Source organism: Oryctolagus cuniculus, chromosome 1 (genome assembly GCF_964237555.1).
Source record: "Oryctolagus cuniculus chromosome 1, mOryCun1.1, whole genome shotgun sequence".
NCBI classification, from domain to species: domain Eukaryota; kingdom Metazoa; phylum Chordata; class Mammalia; order Lagomorpha; family Leporidae; genus Oryctolagus; species Oryctolagus cuniculus.
In genome coordinates this window covers 11,931,652-11,952,417 of record NC_091432.1, presented here as the reverse complement: position 1 = coordinate 11,952,417, position 20,766 = coordinate 11,931,652, and the positions used below count along the sequence as shown (strand labels likewise).

The 20,766-nt window shown below is 44.2% G+C and overlaps 1 protein-coding gene across 1 annotated transcript; it reads left to right on the top strand.

Annotated features, from left to right (window-relative positions):
- Positions 1-7,233: 7,233 nt before the first annotated feature.
- Positions 7,234-20,278, top strand: MS4A8 (membrane spanning 4-domains A8). Its single transcript, XM_070061686.1, has 7 exons — positions 7,234-7,754; positions 9,505-9,726; positions 11,946-12,068; positions 15,281-15,340; positions 16,679-16,816; positions 19,343-19,456; positions 20,052-20,278. The coding sequence occupies exons 2-7, from the start codon at positions 9,508-9,510 to the stop codon at positions 20,094-20,096; spliced, it is 699 nt and encodes a 232-aa protein (XP_069917787.1). The 5' UTR covers positions 7,234-7,754; positions 9,505-9,507; the 3' UTR covers positions 20,097-20,278.
- Positions 20,279-20,766: the final 488 nt, after the last annotated feature.

Genomic DNA, 20,766 nt, shown 5'->3' with positions numbered 1-20,766 from the left:
TAAGCTTGAGACAAGAATGCAAAATATGAATTTTAGTGTATGCTACCTGAAAGCATATCCAGTTTCCTAAAGCCCTTTAAGTTTGGGCTGTATCTTTCCATTTTACCCTTTGACAAAATACACACACACACACACACACACACACACAGGAAGTGACCATTGCACAACTTGTGAATGAATTTAACACCATTTTAAAATGATTAAGATGCTAAGTTGTATGTTATGCATATTTTGCCAAAATAAAAAATGTATTTGAGGTTGAAAAGCAAGTATAGAGAATCAGCAGAGCTCAGAGAAGAGTTCACAGGGCTAGTGGAGGGCAGAGGGTCCTAGTCCTGCACTGACTAGCTGTGTGATGTAAGCAAGCCGCTGCCCACCAGGGAGTAATCCATGTGCAAAGTGAGAGGGGCCAACCAATCTCCAGGCTTTCTCCCAAAATCTACCACTCAAAAAATTTTTGTGTCACACAATGGGGATAAAAGACTCTACGTCCTAATATCATGTTATTTTTTGACATGTTTAGAAATTATTTTTTTAGTTTCATGTACAGTGCTGATCCACTATGGCCTTATCTAAACTCGTTTTCTACCAAGTGTTATACTCACATGATACAAAGTGCTGGAGAGCAGTTCCGGACTCTCGAGCAAGTCATTCGCTTGGTTACACAATTTGCTTCATCCTAATGCAGACTCTCTGCTTCCCAGCAACAGGTGAGTTCTTGCAGAGCTGCTGGCTTCTGGGGAGTTCAGTGCAGCCAGACTCCCAGCTTTCAGGAGCCTCAGGAGCACCTGGACTCTCCAGAGACCGTTGAGCACTTCATGATGGAAGCTTCTGGTGCATACATAAAGAAGGAAGTCATGAACAGGAAGGAAGGCGTTTTAAACGAGGACACCTTTGGGAGTAATGGGGCAAGAAAAAGCCCATCTGAGTTCTCTAGATCATGAACAGTTGAGCTTGCAATGTTAGCCAATAGTTGAGACTTAGTTTTCATGTAGCAAAACTGCATTCAATAACAAAATAAAGTCTATGCTGCACTGACCTGAATGGGTGTCTTCTCTTTTTAGTCTCATCTTTATGGCTGCTAATTGTCAGTCTCCGGTCCATTTAAAAACTATGGATGTGCATGTTGTTACTAGGCAGAGAACTTGAGGCCGTCATACCCATGTTAAAATGGCTCTTATTCTCATACAGAAAAATGTATTTTAAAAAAGTGTATGTTTTAAAAAACTGAATCCTGTTTAAATGTGTGCTTCATAACGTGTTTCTCTACTATTTCATGGGTAATTTGCAGAGTGTAATCTTTGCTTTTAAACCACTGCTCCCTTATTCAGCTTTTTGTTTAGAACACAGTTTTTCCACATAGCAAATAATTGTAAGATTCAGTTATCTGACAAATAAATGGTTAACCTACCTAACATATTGTACAAGTTATAAAGCATAATCCACTATTTGACTCTTTGTAAATAGTAATTTACTGAGGCTATATATTTTTTTCTTACTCATTCAGATCATTTACTAAGAGCAAAAGTCAGGCCATCTCATCTGTGTGATCCCGCAACATGAAAAGTCACATACATACTAAAGACTTCATAGTATTGAGAGCCTTTCAAACAATACAGAGCCATATATTATAAATTTAAAACACAAATGATCCCCCAAATTTGGCAGGAAACAGGTACAATAAGAGGAGGCCTGGAATGGACAGTCACTTACTTTTCAATAAGGCAGCTACAAAATGGAGAAAGGAAAGATCCATACCCCAGAATACTCTTCTGAGCGTAGGACAGAGTGATGTTACAGGGATCCTGTGCAACCCTGTGTTGCTGGCAAATGTACTCAGCAGATGAAAGCAACAACTGAGTGTAGACATTTCTGCCTCAAGAGGTCTCACCTGGCCTCAGGCAGGATTCTACCTCAAACAGCCACCTGCTTTACCCTTCCTAACCATGAAAGTGGGAACAGTCTATAGTAATGAGAGGAATAGGCAGCACCCTAATGCGCCATGCTTCCCCGGGCAGGATCTTGAGTTCACCTGTTGTTGGACTGCCTAGCTCAGCAGGAGGGCCAGGGGCCAGGGCCAGCTGAACCACACACTGGAGGTGAAAGTTTGACTCATCACACCTCAAGCCCATTTCATGAGAATTAAGATTCGACGACAACAAGATACCTCCCGCTAGGACATGTGAACACGGGTCTTCTATTATAGGGTGGGTCTGTTTTACCTTACTACTAGTTTTGCGAAACAGCTGGTCCAGTCATTTCACTTGCCCTTAAGTTCTGCAGGTCAGTTCATAGTCCCTGAGAGCCACGGTGGCCTTGGCAACTTTTGCTCAGTTACAGATCTCTAGAATCTGAGGACAGATTACTTTCAACGGAACTGGTCTTTCCATGAGTCAGAATGAGCAGAATGCTGGACAGGTCACGTGGACTACAGGTTAGTCTGGCAATGCCATGTAGCCTCAAGCATATCTTGCATTGAATTTTGGCTTTTTCATCTTTAAAAATGGATTGAAAATTCAACTTTAAAAGACTTTCAGTGTGGCACTTCTCATACTGAGACATGGGTCCCCACCCCCCCATGTTCTTAGCCTTTGTCTTCTCAGTAAAAACAGTGTATGAAACTGCTACAGGAATCACAAGGAACACAGTGTTGGCAACCAGGGAAAGCAATGACATTATTTCACAATGTTCCAGGTGAAGTTTCCCCCAAGCAATGGCATGAGCATCAGTTTTTGTGGGGCAAGCACACAAATAAGGCCTCATTGTCTTGGGCGATTTTTTATTGTTTTGCTGGTGGAGTTTCCCGAGGCTATATTTTAATTTTGTTTCAACATTGAGTTTCTTGAATAATTTCTTATTATTTTGTTTCTTAGGAATTCTTGAAAACCTTTATCTTATTTTTGTACATGAAATAATTCTTAAAACTAATCAAGAATGTTACTGGAGAAATTGGAGGGTTCTTGTCTTTGCGCAAGAAAGAATTCAGGCATGAGACAGAGTAGTGGAAAATAAAAGTAGCAAAGTTTATTAGGGAAGGGACATCCATAAGAACGAATGGGCACCTCTCCAGACAGAACCTGAGAGAGAGTGCAGTTGCTCACACTGGGGGGGCGGGAAGGAGGAGCGAGGTTACATAGTTGAGTAGAGAGATTACACCTGGCCAGACCAGGCGGGCGGCTCAGCAGAGAGGCAGAGGGCTGAGCGTGCAGTCCGGTTGAGGCCGAGGGTTTTTAAGGAGATGGGTCTTGTTTCCCCACCTCTGCTCCTCTTGGAACAAAGGGCTTTTAGGATGTACATAGAAAAACTTCTATCTGAGTTTTCCCCTGAAGGTATCAGATAGGAGGAAGCCTAGCTGGGGCCATCCTGAGTTTAGAGGAAGGGTAAGCAAGACCCCCTGGAGAATGGGGATCCGGGAGCAGGGTGTTTGAAATGCAGATTCTGGGCTGCATCTGGGAGATTGTGGAATATTTGTCAGGCAGAAGGGGCGGGGATCTCCACCTGGCAGGTTGTCAGGTAGAAGGGGGCAGGGCAGGATGCGAAGGCCAGCTGTCCCTGAAACATTGTCAGGATGACTCTGAGATGCAGATGCATATGCTGGACAGAGATGACTTCTCTTTAGGCCTTTATGTCACACACACCTAAGCTCATAACTGACTTCCTACCTAACAAGAAGAAGCTGCAGCATTCTGAGAGACTTTATATACTTTTTTCTTTACTGTCCTTCAGGTATGGACTATCAAAGCAATTCAAAGGTAAACTTCTGGGGCCAGTGTTGTGGTGCATCGGGTTAAACCACCAATGCTGGCATCCTATATCAGAGTGCTGATTTGAGAGCCAGCTACTCCACTTCCCATGCAGCTTCCTGCAAACATGCCAGGGAAGGCAGCAGAAGATGGCCCAAGGATACGGACTCTGTCACCTATGTGGAAGACAGGGATGGAGTTTGTGCCACTTGGCTTCAGTCTGGTCCAGACCATGGAAGATTGCTCTCTCTCTTTTTTTCTCTCTCCCTCAGTCTCTGTGGTTCTACCTTTCAAATAAATAAATAAAATTTAAACAAACAAATGAAAGAAGCCAGATTAGTCTTCTCTATTACCTTCTCTCACCCTCAAGGGAAGATTTCCTCGTCTATTCTCTAGGGCAAGAGAGTTAGCACTTTTTAGCACAGTGTATGAAAGAAACACCATAATACAGCATTGGAAATCTGAGTCTAAGAAGATGAGGTGTCCCAGCTCAACAAGGGGCAAAAAAAATTAAAAATAAGGCAGGAAAGACAGTGAATTCCTCCTTCCTCTGTGTTTGGTTCTATTCAGACAGTCAGTGGACTGGAACATGTTTATCCACATTGGGGAAGGCAACCTGCTTTGCTGAGTCCACCAATTCAAATGCTAATCTCACCCAGAATCATCCACATAGACAAATCCAAATAAGCAGACACATAAAATTAAGTATCACAAATGAGAGCAACATAAACAAACGCGTCTGGAAGTGGGCATTCAGCCAAGATGCCCATATGCCACGTTGGAGCACCTGGTTTTCGTTCCTGAGTCTGGCTCCTAACTAGCTTCCCACTGGTGTAGACCCTGGGAGGCAGTGGTGATGGCTCAAGTAATGGGGTTCCTACAATCCATGTGGGAGACCTGGATTGCATTCCTGACTCCTGGTTCCTTCCTCAGACCAATCAGGCCATTGGCCATTGTGGGCATTTGAGAAATAAATCAGCATATAGGATCTCTCTCTCTCTCTCTCTCTTCCTCTCCCTCTCTCTCTCATCTCTCTCTCCTCCCTCCCCACTCTATTTCAAATAAATTACTAAAAAAAATAGGGGCTGGCATTGTGGTGCAGCATGTTAAGCCACAGCAGGCAATGCTGGCATCACAGATGGGCACTAATTCCAGTCTTGGTTGCTTGCTCCACTTCTGATCCAGCTCCCTGCCAATGTGCCTGGGAAGGCAGCAGAAGATGGCCCAAGTGCTTGGGCCCCTGCTGCCTACATGAGAGACTCAGACGAAGCTCCTGACTCCTGGCTTTGCCTGGCCCAGCCCTGGCCTTTATGGCCATGTGAGGAGTGAATCAACAGATATAAACTCTTTCTCTATCTCACCCTCTCTCTCTCTCTGAAATCCTACCTTTCAAATAAATAAGTCTTTATTTAAAATAAAAAAGAATAGACAGAAAAACTATAAAGAATAAAAATTACAAGTGATACTACCCTGTCAGACATCATAGTCACTACAAAGTCTCTATAGTTAAATAACACATGAATAGATAAATCAGCCAATTGAATAGAAGAGAAAGACCATAATTAGACTCAAATGCCTATAGAAATTTAACATAACATGTGGTCACTGTTGTGATACAGTGGGTTAAGCTTCTACTGCAACACCACCATTCCATATCAGAGCTTATGTCCCAGATGTTCTGCTTCTAATCTAGCTCCCTGCTAATGTACCTGGGAAAGGAGGATCAGATGACCCAAGAGCTTGGGCCACTGCCATCCATATACAAGAATTGGATGGAGTTCCAGGCTCCTGGCTTCAGGCTGGCCCAAGCCTGACCATTGAAGCCACTGGGGAAGTTAACCAGCAGAAGGAAGACCTCTTTCTCTCAGTCTCTCCCCCTCTCTCTGTTACTCTACCTTTCACATATAAAAGAACATCTTCTAGAAAAAAGAAATTCAACATTTGACAAAAATAGCATTTCAGACTACTGAAGATGGACTGTCTTAATTGTTCTGGGTCAACTCAGAAGCTTTTTGGAAAAGTATAAAATTAAAACAACCTCTCACACTATTCATAAGAATAAACCCTAAACTATTAGGAATAAAAAGTGTAGAAAGTTAAAGCCATACAAATACCAGAAAAAATACAGGTGAAGTCCTACACAAATTTGGTATCAGTAAAGGGTTTCTAACAATGGCTCAAAACACTTAGGTAATTAAAGAAAAGATTGATTATTTTACTACATAAAATGTTTTTAAAATTTCAAGACAAAAAGTATAAACAAAGTCAAAATAATACTAAACTTGGAGAAGCTATACATAGACAAAAATTAATGTACATTCTTTTTTGTTTTTTTAAGATTATTTATTTATTTGAAATTCAGAGTTACACAGAGAGAGAAGGAGAGGCAGAGAGAGAGAGAGAGAAAGAGGGAGAGAGAAAGAGAGGTCTTCCATCTGCTGGTTCACTCCCCAATTGGCCACAACGGCCGGAGCCGTGCCCATCCGAAGCCAGGAGCTTCCTCCAGGTCTCCCACAAGGGTGCAGGGGCTCAAGGACTTGGGCCATCCTCTACTGCCTTCCCAGGCCACAGCAGAGAGCTGGATTGGAAGTGGAACAGCCAAGACTCGAATTGTCACCCATATGGGATGCCAGTACTGCAGGCAACGGCTTTACCCGCTACGCCACAGCGCTGGCCCCTGTACATTCTTAGTATATTTATATAAGGAATTCTATAAGAGAGACAAGTGCCCAGAAATTTGACAGGAAATTGGGAAAACATGAACTTTGGCTCCACTTTTCATCCCTATAACTTTCAGTATCCTGGGCTGGTGATGTGGTGTAGTGGTTAAAGCCGCCGCCTGCAGGGCCAGCATCCCATATGGGCGCCAGTTCAAGTCCTGGCTGCTCCACTTCCAATCCAGCTCTCTGCTATGGCCTGGGAAAGAAGTGGAGGATGGCCAGAGCCCTTGGGCCCCTGCACCCATGTGAGAGACCTGGAGGAAGCTCCTGACTCCTGACTTCAGATCAGCACAGCTCCGGCCCTTGCGACCAACTGGGGAGTGACCCAGTGGATGGAAGACCTCTCTCCCTCTTTCTCTCTCTCTCTCTCTGCCTCTCCTTCTCTCTGTATAACTCTGACTTTCAAACAAATAAATAAATCTTTAAAATAAATAAATAAATAATCACTCTCAATATCCCTCACAACTAGCCATACCAAACCAGGTCCTGCACATTCTCCTCCATGTCCCCTGTGATGAGGTTCTTTCTGCTGACCATCCAACAAAGCTCTAGCTACCTTGTCCATCTTCAGTTGTTCATCAGTGAGTATTTATTGAGTGCCTATTATATGCCAGTATGAATACAAAAGGAAATGTATCGTGGACAGCTCCATCCAGCTGCTTGTTGCCGAGGGCAGCAGTCCTTGTACATTTTGACCTGTGTTATTCACACGAAGTGTGCCGTGGCTATGTTGCATGAGCTCTGGTGGCTGGTTTCTAATTGTCTGTAGGCCCTGATTCAGATAAAAACAGATGGAAGTTGATTGCCAACCCCATTTCTACCTCTACACCTCCGCTCCTTACTTCATTTTCCACTTAGATTTCAGATGGCACCTTCTGTTTGAAGTCTTCCCTAATCCCTTCAAATCCTGCAAATCAGTTTCACCTCTGTTCTCCCAGGGCGGGTGCTGATCTCTCTGCTGTGGAGTGTTCGTCATTGAGTCTTGCGGGAGAGCTCCATACACCATGTCCGGGAGCTGGATTCATTCCTGGGTCTGCCACAGCAACACTGGCACCATTAAACACTTGTCAAATGGAATCATATTTACTCAGCTTATTGTCCAAAAAACAAGGAGGTAAATATGGGTGGGGAGGTTTAGCTCTAAGCAACAGGTGGCCTGGCCAGCTCACAGGAAGAAAGTGAAGAGGACTTTGGAGCCCTCCATATTACCCAGCGAGACCTTGGGGGAAGCAAGTTCCCCACAGCAGAGTTGGGAACAGTAGTCCAAGAGACTGGCTGCGGGCAGAGCACGGTGAGTGTCTCAACCCAGGGGCTACTATGGATGACTGGGGGTGGTCACTGGCTCTTTCTGCCAAACGAGAGTTGGGGGAGGCTGAGTCAGGGTGGAGGGCACAGCAAGGTCAGCTTTCTTGTTTGGGTTTACAGTATTGCTCCAGAGTGTGTGAGCTAGCTGTTTGGTACTGGCTAGCTGTACTGCATCAGAGAGACAAAGAGAGAGAGAATTTTAAAATTAAAAACCATACCAGATTTCCTAAGAGATCTAGAAAGCTAAGGCACCCAACGGATATGCACTGCTGCAGCCATGAGCTTCCCTTGAGGGTGGTGTTCTCCCTTTAACCAAGACTGGGACCTTACAGAATTCATGTTCATGCTCCTACCCTCAATTTCGTTTTCCAGAAAATGAAAGCTTTGAACTCAATGTTTTCCAAGAGACTTTCCAGCTTTGAAATTTTTTTATCATGTAGCATGCAAAGCACCATGCAAAGATGGGAAAGGCACAGCCCAGGCCCTCTGGTAGCACCTACCCTCTCTGGGCCTAGATTTCCTTCTCCATAAAACTACATGGGTGTGAGAGTGATGGAGATGATTAGTATTGAGGAATCACTGACTGTCTGGCACCTCTAAAGTGCCCAATAGCTGGTATCAAGTGGTATCTCTAAAACAGGCTTAATAAGTTCCTAGAGATTCTCAAAGGAGCCAGTGGTAGCTGAAGTCCTTCTTAAGTGGAAACACACTCCTAACATCTACAGTGCAGTAGGATAACTGTGGTTGACCATTAGTCACCTATTTTAAAATAGCCAGGAGGGAAGGTTTTGAATGTCCTCAATACAAAGAAATGCTAAGTGTTTGATCCGAGCACAGTACATTGTCTACATCTATTGAAATGCACACTGCAGCCCATGAATAATTATCTGTAATTATTATCTGTAAATTAAATGTTTTTAATTTTTTGCTTATTACTTTTTAATTTTTTATTGAAATACAGTATGCATACCAAGAAATGCACATCAGTGTATGGGTAAAAGGGTGTTTGGTCCTCTGGTCACACCCAGAACCAACATACAAATTAAGAACAACACATTACAAGTACTCCAAGAGTCTTCACTGTTCCCCCCTCCACTTCTTTTCTTTTTAATATGGTCTTTTAATATGATTCAGGGAAGGAATAGTTATAACTATATACCAAATAATATGACATATGTCTAGTTTTTATACTCTATATATTAACAACCACAAAGAGACAACATGTAGTATTGGTCTTTTGAGGTCTGATTTCAGTTAACATAATGATCTCCAGTTGCATTCATTTTGTTGCAAACATCAGAATTTTATGGCTGAGTAATATTCCATTATATACATTTATGTAAATATATATATATATATATACACCACATTTTCTTTATTCAATCATCAGTTAATGGCATATAAGTTGATTCCATTCTTAGCTACTGGGCATTCAGACTCTTTAAACATGGAGTACAGGTAACTCATATGCTAATTTCATTTTCTTTTAATAAATTCCCAGGAGTGGAATAGCTGAGTATATGGTAGATCTATTTTTAGTTTTCTGAGGAATATCCATCCTGTTTTCCATAATGGTTGAACCAGTTTACATTTCCACCAACGTTGTATTAGGGTACCTTTTTCTTTTCATCCTTGCCAGCATTTGTAATTTTTTGATTTTTGGATAATGACCACTTAAAATGTAAACTCAAATGCATATACATGTGACGAATGACTCTATGGAATTTATTTTTTAGAGCATGAATTCGATGACTGCAGGAGGCCCCGTGGCAAATTCTGTGTTTGTGGCGGCACCCCACAACAAATACCCTGTGGTCCCAGGAGTCATGTCTCAGGTGCCCTTGGGTCCAGACAACCAGCCCCGAGTCCACCTAATTCCTGGGAACTCAGTTGGCTTGGTATCAAGTCCGAATGAGCTGTCTACTCATAGACCCTTGAAAGAAGGCAAAGCCTTGGGGGTAAGTGGGGTTTTTCTTTGCAAGTCAGAGACCGTATGTCTGGAGGTGGAGGTTGGCGAAGGTTTTTGGGGAGATACAGAAACTCCAAGTCTACCAAGTGAGGTTGGAGCTGGCCTGGCTTTGTCAAGCACATGTCAATGATGATCAGCTGTGTAGCGCCACCAGCAGCCTCAGCAGAGAGCTTTATATTTTCTGATTTAGGCATTTTAGGAAAAAGGAAGAATGGCATCCCAGAAGTGGTGCCCTTGAATGTTCATTCTGTTGCCAGCATCCCTTTTTTTGTTTTCTGGAAGAAAGTGGGTCTAACAAGCACAAAGTAGGTACCCAAGCTGGAGTTGAAACCCACTGGGATTGAATCTAATCTTTGCTGGTTAGGAAAAAAAAGGAAAAGAAAAAGCAGGTTAGACAAGCAACAAAATGAGTCCACACAATCAACAAAATAAGAGTCCACACAATCGGCGAAATAAGAATCCACCACAAAAGTTGGAAGGCTATTCTGAGTAGGGCAAGCAGGTCCATTTCACTAAGAATCCAAAGGATGACAAGAGTATGTATGCTCCAGACAGCCCAGGTTGTCAAATATTGCTCTTGGGAGAATAGATTGATACAACCTGAATGGAGGGTGAAATTACAAAATACCCCATAATTCCATTTCTGAGACTATCCTCCCTACACTCGGGAGAAATGTGGTATGTGTGAGTTTATTCATGACAGGATAATTTGTGGTCAAAGAATGGAAACAGAAAATATCCTTCATTGTATTGCTGCTTAAGCCAAGGTATTGTACATACTAAGAATGGCATGTATCAGACCTACAAAAGTATCAAAGAAGCTCTTTATATAGTTATATGAACACACCCCAAAATACCTGGTCAGTGGAAGAAAGTAAGGGATAGGCAGTGTGTATAATTTATGAGCATTTGTGTGAATTGAAGGAAATATTTGCTACCATGATTGCTGAAGACATACATATATGAGAGGACTTCAAAAAGACTGTGAAAATGAAACTAAAAAAATGAGTGTATTTTTGTGCAAAATTTTTGAAATCCATGCCTATGTGCAGTCTTCAAAAAGTTCGTGAAAATGCTGGTATGTGATACAGTGGGTTAAGCCACCACTTGGGACAGTGGCATCCCATTTTGGAGTGCTGGTGCTAGTCCCTGCTGCTCTGTTTCTGACCCAGCTTCCTGCTAATGCATCTGGGAAGGCAGCAGAGGATGGTCCAAGTACTTACATCTCTGCCATTCATACAGGAGACCAAGATGGACTTCCTTGCTCCCAGCTTCAGCCTTTCCCAGACCTGATTGTTGTGAACATCTGGGGAGTGAACCAGCAGATGCAAGATAGATAGATAGATATCTCTCTTTCTCTCTTCCTCCCTCCTTCTCTCTCAATCACTCTGCTTTTTAAGTAAACAAATGGATAAAATTTTTAAAGTTTATATTATAAAAAGTATGCATGGATTTCAAAATTTTTGCCCCAAAATATATATGTACAGGGTATTTCAAAATATTTTCATGGGAAATAGAATCAAATGCAATGGCAATGTTTGTCTCATATGTGTGTGTGTATGTGTGTGTGTGTGTGTATATATATATATATATGTATAATTTCTAAGCCATTTATGCAGAATTTATCTGTATTAGTTTCCTGGCTCTTCCTTAACAAAGGACCATAAAGTAGGTGGCTTAGAACAACAGGAATGTGCTGTCTCATGGTTCCAGAAGCTGGAAATCTGAGATGAAGGTGTTAGCGGGGCATACTCCCTCTGAAGGCAATAGGAGAGGATCTTTGGGAGACACCCAGACCAGTTTCCACACCACAGCACTGTTCATTGCAATATTATGTAGAATGAAAAAAATAGAAACAATCCCACTCATCCAAAGTCCCAATATTCCAAACATCTGGGAGGCCCTAAAAAAGTGTTTGAAGAATACTTAGTACCATTCATGGTGAAATATTAACTTCATAAAATACCCAGCCAGTTTATATTATCAAGGTCTATATTAGAAAAAGTAGTAGACAAGTATACATCAAAACATAAGTGATTGTTTTCTCCAGCTGGGGGGAAATTGTAGGTAGTTTTTATTTTATTTTTATATTTCCCATGTAACTTTTTAGACCAGGAAAATAAAATTATTAAAATGAAACCGTGGCTCCAAAGGGAAGCGGGACGCAGTCTCAGAAACAAAGGATTCAATATGTGGCTCTCCCAACAGGCTGTCCAGATCCTGATTGGCCTGGTGCACCTAGGCCTCGGCGCGGTCATGGCCACCCTCCGCTCCGAGTACTACATCCCCATCTCCTTCTATGGAGGCTTTCCCTTCTGGGGAGGCAGCTGGGTAAGGAAGGTGGGGCCCCTGCATGGGAGTTGACCCAGGGCCACATTGTCAAGTTATGCAACTTGTGCCCTGCAGAAAGTGCCCAGCCCCCACAGTACTTGGAGGCCTGTTAACCCCATGTGTTGGCATGCGAGGCTGCTTTGCCAAAGGACCACACACACAGAAGTGTGTGATCTCACAGGTCTGGAAGCCACAAGTCCAAGGTCAAGGGATCTGTGTGTTGGCTTCCAGATGGTCATCTTCTTCCTGTGTCTTTATGTGGTCTTTGCACTGTGCCTGTCTTTGTCCTTGTCTCTTCTTTATAAAGACACCAGTTGTATTAGACTCGAGTGCAACCTAATGACCTCATTTAACCTAACCACCCCTTTGAAGACTCTATTCCTAAACTCAGATACATTCAAGTACTGAGGGATAGGACTTCAGCATACAAAAAAAAAAAAAAAAAAAAAGAATCAGGGAGGACAGAGGGACACAGTTCAGTCCCCAGTATCACGTGACAGCCACCCAGCAGGAACAGCTTTTCTACTTCACCCACCTTGAGGATCATAGAACCTCTGGTTCATCAACCTAGAGCTGGCACCTTTTCTTTATTCACTAAAAATGCACTCATGTATAAAAATGTCCTGGGAATGGCTGGCTAGTATTATCCAACAGAGGCCCACCGGCCTGAGCTCCAGAAGAAAGATCCTGTCCAGGGGCCAGCAGTGGCTTCCCAGCCACAGGACAGCCAGGGCAGAGGAGACCCAGCCTACAGTGCACAGCTGGGCTGTGGAGGCCCTGTCTGGCCAAGTGTCAGGCATGTTACGTATGCTGTACCTTTCTAAAAGGTTCCTGCCTTTCATCCCATTCTCAGGGTGGTTCACGACTCCACAGAAGGTTGAGAACCTCTGTGCTTCCTTCTCCACTCCAGTTCACGACCTCTGTGACTCCTTTTTGCTCTCCCTAATGTCCCCTTCCGCATACACACACACCCTTCCTCCCCTCCCCCCTTCTCTACTTCCTTCTCTCCTTTTTCTCTCTTCTGTTACAATCTTTCTGCTGACTCACATACCCACCTGTGACTCACAGGCAACTTTTCTCACAAACCACAAAACTCCAGCATATCTTGGATGCCAACCCAAGTCACCCTACCCCTTACAATTGAAACAAAACAGCCTAGAGCCATCTCCCACCACCCCCACGCTGGGTCTGCAGAACCGCAGAGCTCAGTGTCTGGAGTGTATACTCCTGTGGTCCCCACACACGCAGCTCACCTGCCAAGGCCATGGTCTTCGCTCTGCACAGACCCAGACTTGGAGCTCAGCTGCTTTTGCTCCACTAACCACCCACAAGGCACCCATGTCTGCATATCTAACCTTGGTGGAGTTTGGGGCTAAGAGAGGACTAACATCAGGGCCACACAAACACGTGCTATTGAGCGTTAGACTCTACTGAGTGTGGGCAAGTGTTCAGTGCAGGCCTCTCAAACCCCTCGCTGGCTTTCCCCACCTCTGCCGAGCTGCTCAGTACCCCCAGCCTGCACGACCTTCCTCACTTTTGATTGCAGGGCAGTTTGGGGGTTTGCTGCCCTTTTCCCTCAGAACTGTCTATGCCACACAGACTTTTAATATCCTCTTCCAAAACAAGAGTATCTCAAAAGGACTGGCAGGGGCATCAAAAGTCCAGGCCTGGAGCAGATGTTTGGCTCAACAGTTGAGATAGACACTTGGGTCGCCCACATGCTGTGTCAGGGTGCCTGGGCTTGAGTACCAGTCCCCCTCCAGCTTCCTGCAAATGCACAAACAAGAAAGCGGAGGATGAGGGTGCCAATGGTTGAGTCCCTGCCACTCACATAGGGGACCCAGATTGAGTTCCAGGTTCCCCTCTTCAGCCTGGACCAGCCCCAACTATTGTAGTCATTTGTGTAGTAAACCAGCAGCTGGGAAATCTGTGTGTCTTTCTACCTCTCAAATAAATAAATAATTATAAATTCCATTCTTTATTTCTCTTCCTTCCCTTCAAGTTTCCATAATGAGAAGCTTGTGAAACTGAGATTTCTTTTTGCACTTATAGGAATATGTTGCTTTCCCTTGGAAGGCAAGATCAGAAGAAATACGTTTTCATTGTAAATGACTATTTCCACTCCATGACACAGGAATCGCCCTCAGTGGTGGGCAGCAAAGGGGGAGCATTAAGAGCATGGGCTCTGGAGTCAGTCTAACTTGGGTTTGATTCCTGGCTTTGCTACTTATGTGGGTGAGTTATTTAAAATCTGTGAGGTTCAGTCTTCCCAACTGTAAACTAGGGCTAACAGTAGTCCTTGATGGGCTATCATGCCAAGTTTGAAAAACAGTTCATGTAGTTGGAGGGTGGGAGGGTGGAGAGCAAAAGGGCATGATTGCCCATGGGGATGGGGTTTCTTTGGGAGCAGGTGACAAAAATATTCTCAGCTACGTTGTGGTAATGGTGACACAACTCTATATACTAAACAGATTGTACTCTTCAAGTGGTGAGCTGTGTGATGTGTGAATTATATCTCAGTGAAGCCATTTTTTAAAAGCTCTTCATGTAGTGCTCATGAAAAGCAAACAGTAGCTTTTTGTTCAATTGTAGCTCATACCCTTTCAGACCACTCTGGCTACCACAATTGGAAAACAGTGACGGGTGACCCCAGTGACCACAATATGTAGAGAATGCCAGTGTTGAGATGACATGTGCAGAATCTGCTCCATCAGCTTTGTATTTGCTCAGCATCAGAGGCACAATATGTACCTGAGTAACTAAAAGGTGCTCCTCCGGATAAGTAAACAGGCGAGGACTATTATGGTGCTTATTGTGAAAGGCAGTGGAAAAGCTGATAACCCCTCCTTGTCCCCTCCAGAGTGCCTAAGTCTGCTGAGTCATACCATAAAGGTTAGAAAGCAGCAGGGCATGCATATGGGGAAACAAAATAGAGGGAAATAAACTAACACTCATGGAGTGTCTCCCATGTGCAAGTTATTCTAAGTGTCAGGTGCAGGACCCCAATTATCCCATGACAGTGACACTTAGGAAGAGAGAGAAGTGTTTCCGATTTTCAGATGAGAAAGGGTATACTTATTGTATACCCTGTGGTGAGCTGATGGTCCCAGCAAAGAGACAGGGAGAATCTGTGTGTGGCCAGAACTACAGAAGCCTGAGGAACAGTGTCCTAAGCCATGATCACCTTTTGAACCCCCTCACTTCGTTGCCAGTTTATCATTTCAGGATCACTGTCAGTGGCGGCAGAAAATCAGCCCAAGTCTTCTTGCCTGGTAAGTCCAGCTCTCCCAGCAGGAGCCCCAAAGGGTAATGTCACAAAGGATGAAATAAGGCTAACAGACAATTCCTCCCTCGTCCTTGGACCTACTATTCTAACCAGACACAGGGATCTTGCACACATATTCGCTCAGACACACAAGCCATCTGAGCCTGGACTTGAAGGTGGCAACGACCCCAGAGGATTCAGAGGAGGGGAGAGGTAATAAAGAAAGCATCAGAAAGAAAAGATGAGGCCTCCCTGGGAGGCCCTTGCAGAGGGAGGTACACAGCTCCCAGGGGCTCAGGGCCCTCTCCAGAAAAACAAGGGGCCAAGAGAGCCTGAAGCCATTCCTAGAGGGGCCCCAGAGTTTCCAGCACCTGCTTCCCTGAAGAATCCAGGCAAGCAAGCTCAGAAAATCAACTTGAACAAACCTTTGTACTCTTGGAGTGTCTGAGTCTATCGCATCTCAAGACACTAGGGCCAAGACTCTTATGGGATAAATGGGTTTAGTGTTTCCCAAAGATCATTTCTGAGAACTCTTGTCCCACATTGTGCTCTGTAAAGACAGCTAGGCTAACAAATCTCTATTTACTGCCCCCTCTCTGGAAGATCCACAATGTTCATTAAAAGCTTTTATTTATTTATTTATTTATTTATTTATTTATTTATTTATTTATTTATTTTTTGACAGGCAGAGTTAGACACTGAGAGAGAGAGAGACAGAGAGAAAGGTCTTCCTTTGCCATTGGTTCACCCCCCACAAATGGCTGCTACAGCCGGCGTGCTGCGCCGATCCGAAGCCAGGAGCCAGGTGCCTACTCCTGGTCTCCCATGAGGGTGCAGGGCCCAAGGACCTGGGCCATCCTCCACTGCCCTCCTGGGCCACACCAGAGAGCTGGACTGGAAGAGGAGCAACCAGGACAGAATCCAGTGCCCCGACTGGGACTAGAACCCAGGGTGCCGGCGCCACAGGCGGAGGATTAGTCTAGTGAGCAGCCATTAAAAGCTTTTAAAAGTCCTGCAGATCTGCATACCTGTGTTGAACCTAGCATTTTTCAAAGCTGATTTACCCCCCAAATCTCCATGCACAGACCACCTCTTTCCTTGCTGAAAGCATAGAGTTCTAGACACTTACACTTATAAATGCTCTTTGATGGAAACAGAGTTGAATGGTGGTAATGGTTACACAACATTATGGAACTATTTATTACTACTGAACTCTCAATTTAAGATGGTAAATTTTTACACAATTAAAATTGGGGAGAATAGAAGGAACACGTGCTGAATCTCTACTATCTCAGCTAGAACGGCCTTCTTCTCCCACCCAGACCATCCGTGTCTTCTTTTTCAGCTGAATGGCAGTGTGGGCGTGAACATCTTCAGTGCAATCTGCTCTGCGGTTGGAATTGTACTGTTCATCACGGATATAAGTATCATCAGCACATATAAACTCCCCAACTATTATGTTCCCTTTGAGACCTGGGGTATGGTGAGTATCCCTCTTAACAAAAGATCCTTCAGGTCCTGACAGCTGTGTTTAGAAAAATCATCAGAAAGGGTGTAACAAGCAAGCATCCTCACCAAGCACTGTGGGGAAGGTTGGTGTTGTCAGAATCATAGCCAACCTCAAATCGTCAATATGTAGCCTTAAGCACATGACTTTTAGTACTCTTGGTTTCTGCCTTTGTAAAGCAGGACCTACTCTAGGTGTTCAGAGGATTAAATGTAATAGTGCATGTAATGTCTATGGGCCCATCAACCAGCTTCCCTATTCCCATCCTTTGACTTCTTCCCATTCCTATAGACCAGGGGTCAGCAAATGTTTTTTTCTAAAGGACCAGATAGTAAATGTTGTAAGCTTTGCTGGCTAAACTGTCTGTATTGTAGCTACAGCTGCCCCCATTGCAGTCACAGAAAACAGTAAGCAAATAAGCAGAGCTATGTTCTGATTAAGCTTGACTTACAATGTAGGCAGCAGGCAGAAGTTAGCCCATGGATCATAATTCATCAACCTGTGCTCTAGACAAATGCTGTTCAACAGAAGTATAATGCAAACCACATATATGATTTTAATTTTCTAGTTTCCATGTTAGAGAAACAAAACAGTGACATTAAGTTTTTTTTTTTTTTTTTTTTTTTTTTTTTTTTTTTTTTTTTTTTTTACAGGCAAAGTGGACAGTGAGAGAGAGACAGAGAGAAAGGTCTTCCTTTTTGCCGTTGGTTCACCCTCCAATGGCCACTGCAGCTGGTGCACTGCGGCCGGCGCACCGCGCCTATCCGAATGCAGGAGCCAGGTGCTTCTCCTGGTCTCCCATGGGGTGCAGGGCCCAAGGACCTGGGCCATCCTCTACTGCTCTCCCGGGCCACAGCAGAGAGCTGGCCTGGAAGAGGGGCAACCAGGACAGAATCCAGCGCCCCGACCAGAACTAGAACCCGGTGTGCCGGCGCCGCAAGGCGGAGGATTAGCCTAGTGAGCCGTGGCACTGGCCATGATATTAAGTTGAATATTTTACTTAACCTAACATTTAAAATGTTGTTATTTCGACCTGTAATCAGTTTTTAAAAATTATTAATTCAATATTTTGCTTTGGTGGTATCAACATGTTTGAAATCCAATGTATATTCTGTCCTTAAAGTACATCTCAGCCTGGGACTGGTCACATTTCAAGTGCTTAACAGCTCCAGGGGGATTGTGGCTACTGAATTGGACAGGTGACTCTCCGTGAGCTAACTCAGTCCCTTCACCTGCACAACTCCTCCCTGACGCACTCACACTCTGCTCCTCTTCCCCGCCTCCTCTGGTCTCTACCTGATTAATTTTCTCTCCTTTGTTGGAGTCATATTCCATCAGCCAGGAAACCTGCTTCTCCTGCATCCACCTTGAAAACCAAGCCAACAAGTCTTCCATGTGCTTCTCCTGTCAGCTACCATCCAATTTCCTTAGTCCTCCTCGCCGGGAATTCTTAAAAGCATTTTTTACACTCTCTATCTCCAATTTTCTCCTCTCGTGTTCTCTCTTGGACCCACTCCAATCACAATTTCCTCCTCATATCTCCAAAAACCTGCTCAGCTCCCACACCCAAATCATTCCTCCTCTCTGCTGCCTCCCCTTGCTTCCAGGTCCCTCCCTGGGTGGTTGCTGTCTTCACCTCCTTTGCTGATTCTTCTCTTTTTCATCAATCTCTTAGGCTCAATCATAGGTCCTCTTCTTTTTTCTCTCTGCTAATTGGCTTGTCGATCCCACCCAGTTAATTGGCTTGAAACATCTTCCTTCTAAGGATGACTCTTGAGTGCACAGCTCCAGCTCCCACACTCCAGTCTGGCACATCCAATAACCCACTATTCAGCTTGAAATTCACAAATCAGATTCTCCAGATTTCACTTCCCAATCGTCTCCACCTGGATTTCCTTGTCTCAATGGATAGCAACCCTCTGGTTACGTTTGCTGGCAGCAAAACCGTGGAGTAATCATTGGCCCCATCTGTCTGTGACAGCCTACAGCCAACTCTTTAGAGAACATTGTTCATTATATTTTCAAAACCCATCCAGAAATCAATCATCTTCCCCCAGTTCCTACATTTCCACATGGTCCCAAGCCACCACATCTCTCTTATACTCCCGACACAGCCTGCTGCCCACTCTCTCTTCTTCCAGCCTGGCCTCCTCCGAGCTGTTGTTAGCACAGCCACCGCAGCAACCCCTAAGGTCACATCAATTCTATGCTCAAATTCGACTTATTCATAAAACGCTCCTAAAGCAACTTATCGAGAGTTTTCCTTAAACAATGCCTTCCTTTCCCTTAGAGGTGAATTGGTAGTAAATTCAAATAACAATTCTCTTCCACTCACACTTGAACGTCACAAAACCCAGGGAGATACTTTCCCCACGAAGCTGGGAGGGAGCAGGGGACTACCCACAAGCCACAGAAATGGTCTAGCGTAGAGCCACCATTCCAGCTCAGATGTCTGGACTCTGAGTCCAGTGCTCATGTCCTCCCCATGTCTTCTGCTTCCAGAACCCTGAGATGGCTATTTCTGGTATGCTGCTCATCTTCTGCACCCTGGAGTTCTGCATTGCATGCACATCTTCCCACTTTGGCTGCCAGTTGACCTGCTATCAACACAACAACGTGAGTCCTGGGGAGAATAGTGGGTGGAAAGATGCCCCAAAGAAGATGGAGAACAGAAGAGTCTTCATGTTACTTGTACTTTCCCAAGAGCAGGAGTCCTCCATCTAAAGTCTTCCATGCTTTCCATGACATTCTTCTTCCAATCTCAGGAGCGCACTGCCCTACTCCAGTTAGTGTTGTTGTAACAAAATATCAGGGACTGGATAACTTCTAAATATACAAATTTATTTGGCCACCGACTCTATTGTCTTAAAGGTGCAAACAGAAAAGTGCTAGAGCCTTCATGAGGGTCCTCTCTGGCTACATCAAAATATAGCAGAAAAGCAGAAATGCAAACAGCCACAAACATGTGGAGTGGCATCCCTTTATGACATCCCACTCTTGGAAAAACGAATTCACTCCTTTGAAACCCAGCCCCAGTAGATGGAGCCCTCATGATCTAGCTACCTTCCACCAGACCCCATCTCTTAAAAGTCCCACTACCTCAACACCACCACAGTAGGGACAAGGCTTCTGACACATGGACTTGTGAGGGACACACCATATCACCTTATCCAAACCATCACATGTGCCCCCATGTGCTTGTGTTTTTCAGGTGGGTCTGGTCATCCCAAATGTGTATGCAACCAATCAGTGGTAATCCCAGAACCATCGTGTTCAATGCCAGGTTATTCCAATGTGATCCAAGGTTCCAGATAAGCAAATCCAAGATTCCAAAGGCAAAAGAGATCATCTCCTTTATGTGCTCTATAACCCTTGTTCTTTCCTGGAAAACTGAGGGAAACATCTCTCCAACTGCTTGCACCCAGCTCTTCAAGCTTCCATTTAAACCCTGCTATTCCTCAATGAAGTAAAAGATAGGAGTTTAAGATGGATTTTAACAAAGCTTCCCGGGGCATATGCATCTTTCTGCACGAGGACATCCATGGATCTTTGTGCACACACATCTGAGTGCATCTCATGTAGGAGACTGTGGATTGGAGGAATAAATTTCTAGACACCTAATCTTTGCAGTTCCAATGATTCATTATTTAATAAATGTGTATTGAGCACTTGATATGTTCAAGGATCTATTTATGACAAGAGGGGAGTGAACTTTGGTGAACGTGACATAGTCCCTGACTTCAAAGGAATTATGGACCAAAAGAGAGGACATCCCATGTGAGCAATTTTCTCAAACAGCAGCATTTGAGGGGATGGTATTCAGAGGGAAAAAAAGAGATGATATGATTTATCCCAGCAGTGATGCAGTCAGAGATGAAGAAAGCAGAGAATAAGCCTGGTTGAAGAAACAACATTTGAGTGGGGCA